At 50.4% G+C, this 17,938-nt stretch overlaps 1 protein-coding gene across 5 annotated transcripts in view; it reads left to right on the plus strand.

Annotated features, from left to right (window-relative positions):
* tnip1 (TNFAIP3 interacting protein 1) overlaps positions 1-16,861 on the plus strand; it is a 146,053-nt gene extending 129,192 nt beyond the window's left edge. For 4 of the 5 annotated variants that reach the window (XM_087995110.1, XM_087995107.1, XM_087995108.1 and 1 more), the window contains exons 14-18: positions 1,640-1,765; positions 6,311-6,391; positions 9,241-9,417; positions 10,001-10,085; positions 15,374-16,861. In XM_087995110.1, the coding sequence (XP_087851236.1) occupies positions 1,640-1,765; positions 6,311-6,391; positions 9,241-9,417; positions 10,001-10,085; positions 15,374-15,411 (507 nt within the window). In that variant the 3' untranslated portion in view covers positions 15,412-16,861. The remainder of the gene's footprint in view (positions 1-1,639; positions 1,766-6,310; positions 6,392-9,240; positions 9,418-10,000; positions 10,086-15,373) is intronic. The other variant, XM_087995111.1, reaches the window with a different exon arrangement.
* The last annotated feature ends 1,077 nt before the right edge of the window (positions 16,862-17,938 follow it).

Consider the following 17,938-nt stretch of genomic DNA (forward strand, 5'->3'; position numbering starts at 1 on the left):
TTTCTTTGTCCTGTATTTTTCTATTGGTGTTCCAGCGGCCACCTCTTGTTGCTTCAGCCCTGTGCCCCTGCCAGGCTCACCCTTAAACCCCTCTCTGTCTCTCCAAAATCTTCTCTGAAAATTGTTTGGGAGCTAGGAGAATGGACAGGCCTTCCAGCTGTCAGGTTGTGAGGAGCAGTGTCCCCCGTTCCCTGGAATCCACGCGGAGTACTCGGTACAGTCTGTGTTGCAGACAGAAGCAGCAAAGGGTCACAGAATCAGGGGAATGAACCATGCTGGAGGGAGTTCAGTGTTGGGGACAAGTCTCCAGTAACTGATGCTGCACACGCACACACGTGCATATCCAAGTAAAGGCCCACATCTTTATAGAGGGATTGATTTTATTCTTTTACTCCAATCACATAGAACATAGAACAGTACAGGCCCTTCAGCCCTCAATGTTGTGCTAGCCTTTTATCCTATTCTAAGATCAGACTAACCTACATGCCCTTCATTCGTGGTATTAACTTCTATGTGCCTATCCAAGAGTTGCTGAAATGTCCCTAATGTATCTGACTCTATCACCACCGCTGGTAGTGCATTCCACACACCACCACACTCTGTGTAAAGAACTGACCTCTGATATCTCCCCAAACCTTCCTTCCATCACCTTAAAATTATGGTCCCTCACGATGGACATTTCTGCCCTGGGAAAAAGCATCTGGCTATCCACTCTATCTATGCCTCTCAACATCTTGTATGCCTCTATCAAGTCACCTCTCATCCTTCTTCGCTCCAATGAGAAAAGCCCTAGCTCCCTCAACCTTTCTTCGTAAGACATACCCTCCAGTCCAGGCAGCATCTGGGTAAATCTCCTCTTTACCCTCTGGAAAGCTTCCACATTCTTTCTATAATGAGGTGACCAGAACTGAACACACTATTCCAAGTGTGACCTAACCAGAGTTCTACAGAGCTGCATCTTAAACTCGCGGCTCTTAAACTCAACCCCCTGCTGATGAAAGCCAACACGCCACATGCCTTCTTAACAACCCTATCAACTTGGGTGACAACTTTGAGGGATCTATGGACAAGGGTCCCAAGATCCCTCTGTCCCTTCCACTTCCTCATCCAAATCATTTATAAAAATCTCAGAGCAGAGGGCTCCCTGCGGAACACCTTGCAGTTGAGAGTCGAGTGTGTAGTGCTGGAAAAACACAGCAAGCCCCATTCCTGATGAAGGGCTTATGCTTGAAACGTCGATTCTCCTGCTCCTCGGATGCTGCCTGACCTGCTGTGCTTTTCCAGCACCACACTCTCAACTGTGATCTCCAGCATCTGCAGTCCTGACTTTCTCCCAGCTCATTCCATACACGTCCCACCCTCTGCATGAAAAGGATGCCCCTTAGTTCCCGTTTTAAATCTTTCCCCTCTCGCCTTTGGCCTATGCCCTCTAGTTGGGGGCTCCCCCCCACCCCACACCACCCTGGGGGAAAGACCTGGGTTATTCCAAGGTGTCCCCCTTCACCAGGGAGAGATTGCCTGCTCCCCTTCCCCGGAGCTGGCTGGGAGCTGGGGATCGAGCCATCAGGGAGGGAGCTGATGCGACCTGGAATAAGAAGGGGCTTGCCTCCCAACAGCAATGAGCTTTCTGCCTCCTCAGGTGAAAATATTTGAAGAGGATTTTCAGCGGGAGCGCAGTGACCGAGAGCGGATGAACGAGGAGAAAGAAGAGCTGAGGCAGAAACTCGAGAAAGTTCAAACACAGATGACGTTGTTGAACACGCAGGTACACTGTGATGGGGACACCCTCCCCATTCTCTCTCTCTCTCTCTCTCTCTCTCTCTCTTCCTCTCTTTAGTTAAAAATCACACACCACCAGGTTATAGTCCAACAGGTTTATTTGGAAGCACTAGTTTTTGGAGTGCTGCTCCTTCGACAGGTGGTTGTGGAGAATAAGATCGTAGGACACAGAATTTATAGCAAAAGATCAAAGTGTCATACAACTGATACAATGTATTGAACAGACCTAGATTGCTGTTAAGTTTTTAATCACTTAGAATGGGGATGCAGGTTTCCGTTCATTAATACATAAGTCCCAGAACTTCTTTCAAGTGGTAGAGGGTTGTTTTTCAGACTGGAGGCCTGTGACCAGTGGAGTGCCACAAGGATCGGTGCTGGGCCCTCTACTTTTTGTCATTTACATAAAGGATTTTGATGCGAGCATAAGAGGTACAGTTAGTAAGGTTTACAAAATTATGAGGGGCATGGATAGCATAAATAGGCAAAGTCTTTTCCCTGGGGTTGGGGAGACCAGAACTAGAGGGTATAGGTTTAAGGTGAGAGGGGAAAGATATAAAAGAGACCTAAGGGGCAACTTTCTGGTCGGCATGGACAGGTTGGACCGAACAGCACTGTTTCCGTGCTGTGCATCTCTATGACTCTATACGTCACAGTCCCGAGAAAACTTCAGGTTTCATTTAAAAAAAAGTGTCATCTCAGCTCAGACAATGCATTAAAGGTGTGAGCTCAGAGTCTGTCTGTATTCCAATCTTGAGTCAAACTGGTTCTGTTTCCAAAGTAGGAATTTATAAAGTGTCTCATGGATTATAAAAAATATTGACTGCCTACAGACAGTGCTTTTTGAACAAAATAGAATGTATTTGCAAATACCATTCTGCAAATGCAAATTCACCCCATAGACTTACGTGTGTGTGTGTGTGTGTGTGTGTGCGTGTGTGTGTGCCTAAATATGTAGTGCAGTAGGGTCACCTGTAGTGTGACATGAACCCAAGGTCCCGGTTGAGGCCCTCCCTATGGGTATGGAACTTAGCTATCAGCCTCTGCTCGGCCACTTTTCGCTGCTGCCTGTCCCGAAGTCCACCTTGGATGATGGTCACCCGAAGGTCCGAGGTGGAATGTCCCAGACCGCTGAAGTGTTCCCTGTGTGGGAGGGAACAGCACTGTCCGGCAACTGTTGCGCGGTGTCCGTCCATCAGTTGTTGTAGAGTCGGCTCAGTTTCCCCAGTGTACCATGGATGTGAGTGTGGGTGGGATGTTCTTCAGAGGGTCGGTGTGAACCTGATGGCCCGAATGATCTGCTTCCATACTGTAGGGAGTCTATGAATATCCCAAAGAAAGTCATTAAACCCTGGAGGTTTTACTCCTGTGATTTCCCACTGCCTAGCCCCATGTCCGATCTCCCATCTCCAACGAACGCGAGCCAGTAAGCGTTAAACAGTGAGAAACAAACACTACTGGTTTTTGTTTTGGATTTCCCCTTCCCACTCCCTTTCCGACATAGTCATCCTCGGCCTGCTCCATTGCCACAGTGAATCCGACCGCACATTGGCGGAACAACACCTTATCTTCTGCCTGGGGCAGCCTACAGCCCATAGGACTCAACATTGAGTTCTCCAATTTCAAATAATCTCCCTCCCCAGCCCCTGACTCCCTTTCCAGACCCTCCCGCTGCTCCCATTGACCAACCAGGTCGTACACTCTACCTGTCTTCACTTGTCCCCAGTTCACTGTTCCCCACCCCCCCCCCAAAACCCCCTTTTATCTGCAGCTCCCCTTACCCCCACCCCCAGTGCTGAGGAAGGGTTACACTCGAAACGTTGACGTCTCCACCTCCTGGTGCTCCCTGTCCTGCTGTGTTCTCCCAGCCTCCTTGTCTACCAAGGACCCTTTCCCCTTCTTTCACTGCGGATTTCATTCCTGGGCACTCTCACACTGTAACTCAAGAGACTCAATGCAACAATTTCTGAGCTCCCACCTGTCGGGGTGTGTGTGCGTGTGTATCACTCAGTTATTTGTTCAGGGGACTTTTCATTCGCATAGCGCCTATCACAGTCTTGGAGCACCTGACAACCAAAGTAGCACAATATTTCTGGAAGTGCGGTTGTCATTGGGAAATGTGGCTGCCGCGGTTGCACGGATGTGACTGTTAATCCAGAGACCCAGGGAATGTTCTGGGCTCCTGGGTTCGAATCCCACTGCAGCAGAGGGTGGAATTTAAAATCAATAAAAATCTGGAATTAAGAACCTAATTGATTGTTGGGGGAAGAAAAGCCATCTGCCTCCCAAGTGTCCATTAGGGAGGGGAAACTCCCATCTTTACCTGGTCTGGTCTACTCGTGACTCCAGTATTGTGCTTGACTCCTCACTGCCTTCTGGGTAATTAGGGCTGGGTAATAAATGCTGACCTCGCCAACGGTGCTGACATCCTGGGGGTGAATAAACGAACCTCTGTTGGTTAAAGGGCAAATATTTGCAGGATGCACTTGGCCGCGCACAAGCGAACCATGGGATCTTTCCATACTTACCTAAGAGGGCCCTTAAGATTCTTACCTAACTGGGTCTTGATACCCACACCCTCAGCCTCCGAGGTGGAGTTGTTCCCCACGAGGCCACACACACACTCTCCGGGAGTGATGATCTAACCCAGGCTTGCACTCCCAGTGCAGCCCGGAGCGAGCCCTGCACCCTCTCTGAGGTGACGCCTTCCTGATGTGAGGTTGAACTGATGCTGTGTCTGACCGCTCAATTAGACACGACTGATCCCGCTACCTCTGTCTCAAAGAGCAGCAGGATCCAGAGCCAAGATTCACCCCTTGACCAATGTTGCTAAAAGATTTTTACCAGATGTTTGTGGGAGCTTGCTGTGCACAAATCCACTGTTGTGTTTCCTACTTTGCAATGTTAATTACAAGTCAAAAAAAAACTACTTGGTCGATTCTGAGGGATATCCTGTGATTTGTGAAAGACGCTATCGAAATGTAAGTTTAAACCTTTGCTGAAAGCAGACATTGTGGTTTTTGGTCTTTCCCTTATCAGAATGAGGGGGAAACAGACGGGTTGAAGAGACACCGCTGTGTATGTAGCCTGCTGGTTGGCTGGGCCCTCATTGGCATGGTGACGCACAAGAACAGTTAACTGTCAGTCTTAATCGTAGGTTACAGGGTAAAGGCAAGAAAATGGTGGAACAGGCTCGAGGGGCCGAATGGCTTACTCATGTTCCTATTTCTTAGACTTTTATAGTCTTAATTCTCACGCCAGACTGATAGATTCTGATTGGTCCAGGTGTTACCATGGGAATGCAGATACACGTTTGTTCTTTCTCTCTATCCATGAGCACTGCCACAGGAGGTCTGCTCCACAGGTGCCTGGTCCTTGGGGCCAGTTCCTTGATGCTCGGCCCAGAAGCATTCTGGGTGAGGTTTACCCAGCAGCTCTCTCTAGGGTAGTTGATCCGGCCTTAGCTGCAGTGTGGGAGGATTTGTCTTTGCAAAAATACTGCTCCTCTTAACACGCTCCTCCTGCCAGCCTCTGGGATTGGTGCTGCTTTTCGTTGGTACTGCTGCCTGCCTTCACTCAAACTAACCCAATTCCCAAACTCTGCAACTGTTTCCCAATGCATCTGGAGCTTCTGCCATCTGTGTGTCTCTCTCTCTCTCTCTCTTCAGCAAACGTTTCTGTGTCTGTCTATTTCTCTTCTCTCTTTCATGTTTTCTCTTTCTCTCTCTTTCTCTGTCCTGCACTCTCTCTGTCTTCGTCCTCCCCCTCTGTCTTTCTCTTCCTCTCTCTCTTTCTCTCTCGCCCTCTTTTTCTTCCTCTCTCCCACCCTCCCTGTCTTTCTCCTTCTCTCTCCCCTTCTCTCATTCTCTTTCTTTCTATCTTTCTCCCTCTCTCTTACATCGATTTCTCTTTTTCTCTCTCCCTCCCTCTCCCCTCTCTCTTTCTCTCTCCCCTCGCTCTCTTTCTCTTGTTCACTCACTCTCTCAATACGTGTCTCTCTCTCTCTCTGTCTCTCTATCTAGCTCTGTGCACCATGCACCACCCTCACTGTCTGTGTGTACCTGTACCTGTCTCCTTGTTTCGTTCCCTGTCGTAGTTGGGTCGCTGATAAACCTCTGCAGGATTTTGAATGGTTTACTGGGCGAGTACACCCCTCCCCCCCCACCAGGGTACACCTCCCTCCCCCCCCACCCACCCGTCCCCAGGGTACACCTCCCTCCCTCTCTCCCTCCCCCCCCTACCCACCCGTCCTCAGGGTACACCTCCCTCTCCCCCCACGCACCCGTCCCCAGGGTACACCTCCCTCTCCCCCCACGCACCCGTCCCCAGGGTACACCTCCCTCTCCCCCCACCCACCCGTCCCCAGGGTACACCTCCCTCTCCCCCCACCCACCCGTCCCCAGGGTACACCTCCCTCCCTCTCCTGAGTCTGACATTTGAGTTTTGTCTCTGGATCCGCTCTCACTGACTCCTGTGCCTGTCTGCTTGTCTGCTCGCAGCTGCTGAAAGTTCTCTTGTCTGCTCTCTCTCTCAGCTGAGAATCTATCAGGAAGATTATCAGAAGGAGAAGTTGGAGAAGGAAAAAATTCAGAGGCTGCTGAAGCATCAGAAACAGGTATTGACCTGCCGTTGGGAGTGGGCAGTGCCTGACTAGATGGGAATTGGGGTTCAACAGTCCATCTTGGAGTCACATAGGAGACCATTCACTTCCTCGTGCCTGCTGTGTCATTCACTGAAATCTAACCGAGTGCAGATTCCTCAAACATATCTCTATTCGACCCTTCTTCATCCCTTTGTTTTATTGATTGATTTCTGTTATTCAAAGACCTGTGGGTGCTGGAGGTCTGAAACTATCCCAAACAGAAATTGCGAGAGAAACTCAACAGGATTTGGCAGCTTCTATTCAAAACGGTTCCTGCTGAGGTGGCAAATCAGATCTGCAATGAAAACTCTGTTTCTTTCTCCCCAGATGCTGCCAGACTTGCTGAGCTTCTCCAGCACACACCCTCTGATTTCCAATGCACCCATCATTTGCCTTTGCTCAAGGTGGATTCCAAATTCCTTGCCCTTTCCTCCGTGGAGCTGTTTCCTGATCTGACTCCCTTTAAATCGGCTGCTCCTTTCAGCCGGAATTCCGCCACACAGCGAGTGATGCGTCTGTCTCTTTCTTTGTTGTGTTGGCTGCGCAACAAACCAGCAAGAGAAACATTAAATAAGACCCCAACATATTAAATAAAGGTCTTTCTCTGTGCTGCTGAGAGTGGAATGGAGCAGATACTAAACTACCCTGCGCTGCCAATGTTTCACTGACTTGCCTTAACCTTCTCTTGCTAACTTGCCAGTCCACAAGAACACACACTAACTCTTTCCCTGGTGACAAATTTTACAGGATAGGGCCAGACATAACCTGCCTGATACTGACTATCGGGAACCTCTTTGAGGGTCTCTCAAAAAAATAACATTTGGATAAACACTTAAAATGCCATAACACTTGAGGTGATGAGCCCAGTGTGGGCAAGTGGGACTAGTGTAGATAGTAGAGTGACAGTACAGACTTGATTGGCCGAATGGCCTTTTATCATCTAACCCCACAACTTAGCCATTTGAGCTAACAAGTCTGCACTGTCCCTCCAAAGAGCAATCCATCTAACCTGCACCTCTTTGGATTGTGGGAGGAAACCCATGCAGACACTGGGAGAATGTGCAAACTCCACACAGTCACCTGAGGCTGGCATCAGTCCCTGGTTCCTGGCGCTGTGAGGCAGCAGTGCTAAACACTGAGCTAACATGCCACCCATCTTCTGTACCTGATTCTATGACCAGGTGTAGCTCAGTGGCTGATGCCCTGGCATCATTCGAGTCACAGGTGTGTGGGATCACGTCTTACCAATGACTCAAGCAAGTGCTCCCTGCTGAGGGAGTGCCACACTGTTGGAGGGTCAGTGCTGAGGGAATGCCGCACTGTCGGAGGGTCAGTGCTGAGGGAGTGCCACACTGTCGGAGGGTCAGTGCTGAGGGAATGCCGCACTGTTGGAGGGTCAGTGCTGAGGGAGTGCTGCACTGTCGGAGGGTCAGTGCTGAGGGAGTGCAGCACTGTCGGAGGGTCAGTGCTGAGGGAGCGCCGCACTGTCGGAGGGTCAGTGCTGAGGGAGTGCCGCACTGTCAGAGGTTCAGTGCTGAGGGAGTGCTGCACTGTCGGAGGGTCAGTGCTGAGGGAGTGCTGCACTGTCGGAGGGTCAGTGCTGAGGGAATGCCGCACTGTCGGAGGGTCAGTACTGAGGGAGTGCTGCACTGTCGGAGGGTCAGTGCTGAGGGAATGCCGCACTGTTGGAGGGTCAGTGCTGAGGGAGTGCTGCACTGTCGGAGGGTCAGTACTGAGGGAGTGCCGCACTGTCAGAGGGTCAGTACCGAGGGAGTGCCGCACTGTCAGAGGGTCAGTACCGAGGGAGTGCTGCACTGTCGGAGGGTCAGTGCTGAGGGAGTGCCGCACTGTTGGAGGGTCAGTACTGAGGGAGTGCCGCACTGTCAGAGGGTCAGTACTGAGGGAGTGCCGCACTGTCGGAGGGTCAGTGCTGAGGGAATGCCGCACTGTCGGAGGGTCAGTGCTGAGGGAGTGCCGCACTGTCAGAGGGTCAGTGCTGAGGGAATGCCGCACTGTCCGAGGGTCAGTGCTGAGGGAGTGCCGCACTGTCCGAGGGTCAGTGCTGAGGGAGTGCCGCACTGTCGGAGGGTCAATGCTGAGGGAGTGCCGCACTGTCGGAGGGTCAGTGCTGAGGGAGCGCTGCACTGTCGGAGGGTCAGTGCTGAGGGAATGCCGCACTGTCGGAGGGTCAGTGCTGAGGGAGTGCCGCACTGTCAGAGGGTCAGTGCTGAGGGAGTGCCGCACTGTCGGAGGGCCAGTACTGAGGGAGTGCCGCACTGTCGGAGGGTCAGTGCTGAGGGAGTGCCGCACTGTCGGAGGTGTTAACATTTCCAGTGACGGATTAATACCATCCCCAGTGGCGACACACGGACTGGTAACAATTCAACTCCAGGCAGGAGCCTTCCTTTAACTTGGGCTGGAGCTGGACCAGGGAGTGAAAGGGACGTGTTTGGTTTTCTTTGCTGTACATTCGATCCTGTCAGTCGGATATCGAGATGTGGCCGGCACTTTGTGAAAAACAGCTGGTTCTCTGGAAATGTCGCAAAACGTCGTCATGTCTTTTTGGAATGGATTACTTGGTCGTTTATAGGGAATTGTTGGGATCTTGCTGTGCACCAGTTGGTCATGATGTTTCCCACATTGTTTCAGAAAGGCATGTTCCATTGACTGTATGTGGTCTTGTGGGACACGTTGGGATGGTGATGGCGGCTATAGAAGTGAAGGTGTGTTTTGAATGAATGTGGCCCCAGCCCCCCCCCCCCGTTGTGTGTCAAGGACACGGTGGGAGCTCTCGCTCACTTTGGTCTTTGTGGGTTTTGCAGGTTGCGGGTGACAGGAGGCCATCGGACCCACCAGCTGGAGCCCCCGGGCCGTACTGCCCCCCTCCATACCAAATCCAATACCCACCCCTCCCCCACCCCACCGCTGGCTTTGGGGGTTATGACTGGCAGATTCACTACCCACCTGCTGGACCCGGGGCACATGCCCAATTCCGAGGGGTAGGTATGAGACAGCAGCTCTTTAGAGTCACCATGTCTCTCACTTGCTCTCTCTCGTTCTCTCTCTCTCCCCCTCGTTCTCTCTTTCGCTCTCTTGCTCTCGCTCTCTCTCTCTCTCTCGTTCTCGCTCTCTCTCCCTCTCCCTCTCCCTCGTTCTCTCTCTTTCTCCCTCGTTCTCTCTCTTCCTCTCTCGTTTTCTCTCTCTCCCTCTCCCTCGTTCTCCCTCTTGCTCCCATTCTCTGTCTCTCCCTCGTTTTCTCTGTCTCGCTCTCGTTGTCTAACTCTCATTGTCTCGTTTTCTCTCTCTCTCTTGCGTTCTCTCTCTCTCTCGTGTTCTCATTCTCGCTCTCGCTCTTGCTCTCTTTGCCACTCTGTCCCTCTTGCTGTCTGTTCTCTCTATCCTGCTGTCTCTTCCTTTTTTCTCTCGTTCTCTCTCCCCTTCCTCTCTCTGTGTATGTCTGTCTCTCTCTCTCTCTTTACTATCTTTCTCTCTCTCTCCCCGCTCTCTCACTCCCCTCCTCCATCCCTCTCTTTTATCCCCCCCATCATTCGCATTGTTTTTTATTGTTTATGTTAATTGCAGTCGGAGTTTCCCTGGAATGCTGCATTCCCAGCCGCACGGAGTCCACACGCTGCAGGGACAGATCGGCCCAAGGCTGATGGAAAAGGTGAGCCCTCGTTGAGTGACGGATGGATTGAAGTCAGACCCTCACTCACTTCACACCGGCCTGTGGGCCACCCCTAGACACAAACTCAGTACAACTACACTGAGGGAGTGCCACACTGTCGGAGGATCAATACTGAGGGGTGCCGCACTGTCCGAGGGTCAGTGCTGAGGGAGTGCCGCACTGTCGGTCGGTCAGTGCTGACGGAGTGCTGCACTGTCAGAGGGCCCGTACCGAAGGAGTGCCGCACTGTCGGAGGATCAGTGCTGAGGGAGTGCCGCACTGTCAGAGGGTCAGTGCTGAGGGAGTGCCGCACTGTCGGAGGGTCAGTGCTGAGGGAGTGCCGCACTGTCAGAGGGTCAGTGCTGAGGGAGTACCGCACAGTCGGAGGGTCAGTGCCAAAAGAGTGCCGCACAGTCAGAGGACCAGTGCTGAGTGGGTGCCGCACTGCCGGAGATTCAGTGCTGAGGGAGTGTTTGAGTTGGAGGGACTGTCTGAGGGTACAGCACATTCCTGCAGGCACCAGCACCTGAACGTAAGGTTTACTTGACCCATTAAAGTGAGTCATAAAGATCCCATGACATTATCGTGTGAGAATAAATCCTCCTGGCGTCATGGCCAATCACTGTCTTCCTCAACCAACATTCTGGATACACATCCACCTGGGTCACTTATCCCATTGTTCACTGTGGCAGCTCACTGTGCACCAACTGGGTCCAGGCTTCACAACAATCTCCGTCTTTCAAATACTTCATTGGTTGGGAAGTGCATTCTGAGACCAGGAAAGGCGCCATCAAAATGAAAATCACCTTGTTGCTTTCTTCCTGTTCCTGATGTGTTCCCCGGAGTGAAAGGAGAAAGTTTGTAGGAACAGGCGACTGTGGGGGTGGAGTGGGGAGGGGTGATCTCTTCGAGTTGGCAAAGGCCGAATGGCCTGTACTGTGCGGTAATTTTCTCAAAGTGTGGCGCTGGAAAAGCACAGCCGGTCAGGCAGCATCCGAGGAGCAAGAGAGTCGACATTTCAGGCTTAAACCCTTCATCAGGACTGGGGAGGGAGAAGGGGGTGCTGAGAAATAAGTAGGGGGTGCGAAGGGGGGGTTGGTGCTGAGGGGAAAAGGGTGTGCGATGGTGATAGGTAAATGCAGATAGGAGGTGGTTGTGACAGGAGTCAGTGGGGAGGGTGGAGCCGATAGGTGGGAAGGAGAATGGACAGGTAGGACACGTCAGGAGGGCGGTGCTGAGTTGGAGGGTTGGATCTGGGATGGGCTGAGGGGAGGGGAGATTTGGAAACTGGTGAAATCCGTGTTGAGGCTGTGTGGTTGATAGCCCTTACCCCTTATTCCCATCCCCCCACACACACACACACCCACCCACACATTCCTGATGAAGAGCTTATGCTCGAAACATCGATTCTCCTGCTCCTCGGATGCTGCCTGACCTGCTGCGCTTTTCCAGCACCACACTCTCAACTCTGATCTCCAGCATCTGCAGTCCTCACTATCTCCTGCGGTCAGTCAGATGGGCTTTTATGAATCGTTTGGGGAGAGAGAGTGAGTGTTGGATATTTGCACAAAGCGGCTGAAACTGAACAGTCTCATCTCCCAGAGGCTCTGGACTTTTCAATCAATAACTGATGTTTGTCATTGCACAGGGAGTCTGTAACAGTGACAGAGCACACTGTCCAGAGGGATTGAGACAAACAGGTTGTACTTTGTCACTGGTAACCTGCCCTGGCATAGGCGTTGCTGTGTCTCAGGCTGAGCAGATTGTTAAAACCTGCACTGTCAGCCTCTGCTTAAAGCATTTAACCCAAAAACATCCCAACAAGGAATAGAGTTTCCCAATTCCCAGCACCTCTCCTACTTCAACAGGCACTTTTAAAAGTTTAATCTGTCACTGGTCATTGGTAAAATGTGCAGCACTTGTTAAATCCCCAGTAAAAGAAACAAACAACTGCATTTATATAGCACCTTTCACCACCTCTGTGTCCCAGAGGGTTTTACGAGCAGTGGAGTACTTTTGCAGTTTCTTTGCCGTTGGAATGTGGGGGGATCCAATTCCCATTTGTCCACAGACGTCAATGTGATATGACCACAGAATTGTCTCAGCACAGAGATAAGCCATTCAGTCTATCACGCCTGCACTGGTTCTCCCCCCAGTGCCAATCTCCTGCCTTTCCCCCATATCCCCCCACATCATTTCTATCCAAATAAACATCCGGTGTCTCCGTTGAACCTGCCTCCGCCACATTTCCAGACAGAGAGTTCCGGACTCTAACTACTCATTGGGTGCGAGAGATTTTGCTTACATAAACCTTACTTTGTTTGCGTGTACAGTCATAGATATGTCCAGTACAGAAACAGACCCTTTGGCCCAACCCGTCCATGCCTACCCAGATATCCCAACCTAACCAAGTCCCATTTGCCAGCACTTGGCCCATATCCCCCTAAACCCTTCCTATTCATATCTCCATCCAGATGCCTTTTAAATGTTGTAATTGTACCAGTCTCCACCATTTCCTCTGGCAGCACATTCCATATTCGCACCACCCTCTGTGTGAAAACGTTGCCCCTTTAGGTCTCTTTTATATCTTTCCCCTCTCACCCTAAACCTATGCCCTCTAGTTCTGGACTCCCCCACCCCAGGGAAAAGACTTTGTCTATTTACCCTATCCATGCCCCTCATAATTTTATAAACCTCTATAAGGTCACCCCTCAGCCTCCGACGCTCCAGGGAAAACAACCCTAGTCTTCAGCCTCTCCCTATAGCTCAAACCTCCCAACCCTGGCAACATCCTTGTAAATCTTTTCTGAATCCTTTCAAGTTTCACAATATCCTTCCGGTTGGAGGGAGAGCAGAATAACACAGTATTCCAAAAGTGGCCGAACCAATGTCCTGTAGAGCAGTAACATGACCTTCCACTTCCAAGGAAATCATTTGAAACCTATGCCCTCTTGATCCTATCTCTTTACAAAGCAGGAGCTGTGTCTTCCTATCCCCTATCATCAGTCTGCTCATCATTTGGTAAACCTCTCTCTGATCTCCCCCGAGTCCTCCTGTCTCCAAGGAGAACAAACCCAGCCTCTTCAATCTATGATGGGGCTCTTTGGCCCATTGAGTCTGTACTATCCAAGATATACCAGTACGAATACTAGCCCCACTTTTCCACACTAGGCCTGGAGCCTTGAGTGTTATGTCGTAACCTCGGGGATGTTTCTCATTCCTGGAACCATTGTTGGAATACGCTTCTCAGCCCTCTCCAATGCATTTACAACTTCCCTATAATGTGGGACCCACAACTATACACAAGACTCCAGCTGAGGTCTTAACAAGTGTCTTATACAACTTCAACATCACCTCCTTGCGCTTGCATGGTCTGACCCTGTTAATCAGAACACTGGGGGGTCATTAGAAAGGTTCTCACCAACAGCCTCCGTGAGAATGCTGACAATGAAAATACCAAGGCAGATATCAGAGGAGGTTTCCTGACTCTGTCTCCCACAGGGCGCCATAGAAATGAAGGACAAAGGGCATTCCTCAAGGCAGGCAGGAGTCGGACCTTTGAACCAGACACTCCAGGTTCAAGTCACACTCAAGGACTTGACAGACCAGGACTGTGGCCAAACCAATTGAGGGTCAACTTGTAAATCCTTCTGACATTAGGGTGGCACGGTGGCTCAGTGATTAGCACTGCTGCCTCACAGAGTCAGGGACTGGGGTTCAGTTCCAGCCTCTGGCAACTGTCTGTGTGGAGTTTGCACATTCTCCCCATGTCTGCGTGGGTTTCCTCCGGCTGCTCCAGTTTCCATTCTAAAGATGTGCAGGTCAGGTGGATTAGCCATGGGAAATGAGAACTACAGGGATGGGGTGTGTCTGAGTTGCTCTTCAGAGGGTCGGTGTGGACTAGATGGGCCGAATGGCCTGTTTTCGCACTGTAAGGATTCAGTGGTTTGCTGGCAAATAAATTTCTGGAAAGAATTCCAGAGAGGGATTCCTGTGCTGCAAAGGGGCTTTGACTCTTTGCCGTGGTCATCCATGTGTACAAATGTGTAAGGATTCTTATGGATGAGGGGAGTTTGGGGGGGGGGGGGGGGGGGTTGGGGTATTAGTTAGCTCACTTGGCACACAGTCGGTGTGGAAAGGATTGGTACCTAGGGTTCGATGCCATTTCCATTTGGAATCTTCGGCCTTTCCTTACTCATTGTGCCGTCTGGGTCAGCCCTACCTGAGGAGAACAGGCAAAGTTTAAAGACTCAAGGCCGGGTATTCAATAAAGAATTCTCGGAGAACCGAGGAGAAACTGCAATCAGAGAGTTGTCGAACTCTGGAGTGATGCGGACAGAGGACTAATTTTCAAGACTCTTTGGAGACAAAGCTGGGATGTGGAACTAAATGGGATGACATTTGTGAAGGGCTGGCAGAGGAACAATGGGCTAAATGGCCACATTTCTCTGCTGTGTGGGTCTAAACACCAGCCTGGAGTGGTTGGGCTACATGGCTGCTTTTTTAAAATTCATTCACAAGAAGTGTTTGGTGCGGCACGGTCACTCAGTGGTTAGCACTGCTGCCTCACAGCCCCAGGGTCCCAGGTTCGATTCCAGCCTCGGGTGACTGTCTCTGTGGCGTTTGCACATTCTCCCCGTTTCCTCCGGGTGCTCCAGTTTCCTCTCTCAGTCCAAAGATGTGCACGCCAGGTGAATTGGCCATGTTAAATTGCCCATAGTGTTAGGTGCATTAGTCAGAGGGAAATGGGTCTGGGTGGGTTACTCTTCGGAGCGTCGGTGTGGACTTGTTGGGCCGAAGGGCCTGTTTCCACACTGTAGGAAATCTAATCTAAAAAAAGGGGGCATTGCTGACTGGGCCAGCGTTCATTGCCCATCCCTAGTTGCCCATTGAGAAGGTGAGGACAAGCTACCTTCTGGAGCTACTGCAGTCCACCTGCTGTGGGTTGACCCACAATGTCCTTAGGGACGGAATTCCAGGATTGTGACCCGGCGACAGTGAAGGGACGGCGATATATTTCCAAGTCGGGATGGTGAGGGGCTTGGAGGGGAACTTGCAGGGGGTGGTGCTCCCATGTATCTGCTACCCCTTGTCCTTCTAGAAGGAAGTGGCTGTGGGTTTGGAAGGTGCTGTCTGAGGAATTTTGTTGAATTTCTGAACTGTATCTTGTAAATAGCGCACACTGCAGCTACTGAGTGTCGGTTATGGAAGAGACATAATGTGTCCGATTACCTGTGAGTCCGTGTTGATGAACTAATTTGACTTTTGCTTTCTTTACCCCCCCCCAGAACCTACATCTCCCAGGCTCGGGAAGGGGCAGCATTGAGGGAGGAGGAACCAAATTATTCCAAGCTGGCCCTGTGCAGTGCCCAGTGGTTTAACCATCCCAAGGTGACTGCACTCTACCTTCCTTCAACAGCAGCACGGATTGCGAGGACCTCCATCTCCCAAGGTTGCTTGACGCTGTAGTCTTGAGTACATTAGCAGATACCGCAGCACCCGATTGGCTGGGCTGGTGCTGGGGGTGGGCTGGGTGATGATCCCTTTTGGTTAATGTTGGGAAGCCTTCCTCTATTTTCATGTGCTGCCTGTCCCCCATCTTGTTTCTCCCTTCCCTCCATTTTGTACAATCAGGTAAAGTTCAATGGCGAGAGTTGACAACCCACCATCCACGTTTGCAGACCAAAGGTGTGAGAAAAAGGTTCTTTCAAGAGGTTCTAAAGATTCACCTGTCAATATATGACCTATTGCTGTCTAATCTCTCTTCCCCCATCCATCTCCTAGATGTTTTAATACCAAGTGAACATAAAACACATTTTACTTTACAAACCTGAAGTGGTAACCTTTTAGGGTAAGGACCACTAATGTTTTGTTTGGACAAAGTATTTAAAGCATTGTTTTGTAAAGTCTGATTTTATTCCTTACCCCACCACCAAGGCCTGTAACCAAGGAGTAAACCCATAGTTAGAAACCCCTGTCAGCATCTCTCTAATCGAACAGGATGACTCGATTCAAGTGTTTTGAAGCAGAAATGATGCTAAGTGCCGCACCTTCCCAAACCGATCCCCTGTCAAGGATTTTGAAATCTTGCCTCGTTGCCTGCTCCATTACTGTTTTTTCTGGGCCAGGAAGCCCCTGTCCCTCAGTGGGTCACCTATTTTCTCCCAGCCTTGATCCAGACTGGGTCCATCTTTCAAGTATGCTTCATGAACTTGGGCTACGTTGTCATCCTTTCGAATAACTTGTGTTCAAAGGTCTCCCGCTCTCTGCCCCCTTCTTTTCTTGCCCACCGTTTCTCTACCCTTCTCCGTCTGCTGTTGGGATCTTGCTGTGCAGAGATGGTCCTTGATTACAACTAAGTGTGCACTTCACATTGGCTGTGGTGCCCATTGGAATGGTGAAAGGTTGTAGATAAATGTTTGTTCTCTCTTCCTTTTTCCCCCCTCTCATGCTTCTGAAATATGGACATTTCCTGCAGTATCGTCAATGCCAGTCCTAATCCCCGTCCTTTCCTTAATAAAGTTGGCTTTATTAGTCTCTGCTCACCCTGCACGACCCTCCGATTCTGCTCAGCCTTCCCCTCTCACTGCGCCTTGGAACTTGCGGGTATCTGTCACCAGACAAATGATTACAAATTGTGCTGTTGGACTATGATAGGCTTCATGTCAGGGGTTGATGGGAGACATTTGAGTGTGATATTTGGAGCAGTCAGTCAAACTCAATCTTTGTTGTTTTAAGCACCTTTTTTTTTGTTCCAATAAACTGATTAAATCTGGTGTGTGTTCCTTTCACTTGGAATGAAATGGGTGTGGAGTGGAGGGGTTTTCTTGCAAATTTCTTTGGTTTGGTAAGAGGTGAGGGAAACTGGTGGAACAAGGAGGTGAGGAAATCTGCAGCAGTAACTCACCTCCTGCCTCCCCAAAGCCTGTCTATCATCTACAAAGTTAAAAATCACACCGCCCCAGGTTATAGTCCAACTGGTTTATTTGGAAGCACTAGTTTTCGGAGTGTTTTCCAAATAAACCTGTTGGACTATAACCTGTTGTTGGGTGATTTTTAACTTTGTCCACCCCAGTCCAACACCGGCTCCTCCAAATCATGACAATCATCTACAAGGCATAAATCAGGAGTGTGATGGAATACTCCCCAGTTGCCTGAATGGGTGCAGCTCAAACAACACTCAAGAAACTTGACACCATCCAGGACAAAGAAGCCCACTTGATTGGTACCACATCCACAAACATCCATTCCCTCCACCACCAACGCTCTGTAGCAGCAGTATGTACTATTTACAAGATGCACTGCAGAAATCCACCAAAGATTCTCAGACAGCAGCTTCCAAACCCGACCACTTCCATCTAGAAGGACAAGGGCAGCAGATACATGGGAACACCACCTTCTGCAAGTTCCCCTCCAAGCCCCTCACCATCCTGACTTGGAAAAATATTGCCGTCGCTTCACTGTAAATGGGTCACAATCATGGAATTCCTTCCCTACTGTGGGTCAACCCACAGCAGGTGGACTGCAGTAGTTCCAGAAAGTAGCTTGCCCCCTTAGCTTCTCAATGAGAAACTAGGGATGGGTAATGAACGCTGGCCCAGTCAGCAATGCCCACTTCTTGTGAATTAATTTTTCAAAATCAGCCATGGTCCAACCACTCCAGGCTGGTGCTTAGACCCATACAGCAGAGCAATGTGGCCATTCAGCCCATTGTTCTTCTGCCAGTAGATACATGGAAACCCAACCTCCTGGAAGTTCCCCTCCAAGCCACTCACCATCCTGACTTGGAAATATATCACAGTTCCTTCAGTGTCACTGGGTCACAATCTTGGAATTCCCTCCCTAAGAACATT

This window comes from Chiloscyllium plagiosum, unplaced genomic scaffold, assembly GCF_037043375.1.
Source record: "Chiloscyllium plagiosum isolate Xiang-an unplaced genomic scaffold, Cpla_swu_hap1 HiC_scaffold_16, whole genome shotgun sequence".
Lineage (NCBI taxonomy): Eukaryota > Metazoa > Chordata > Chondrichthyes > Orectolobiformes > Hemiscylliidae > Chiloscyllium > Chiloscyllium plagiosum.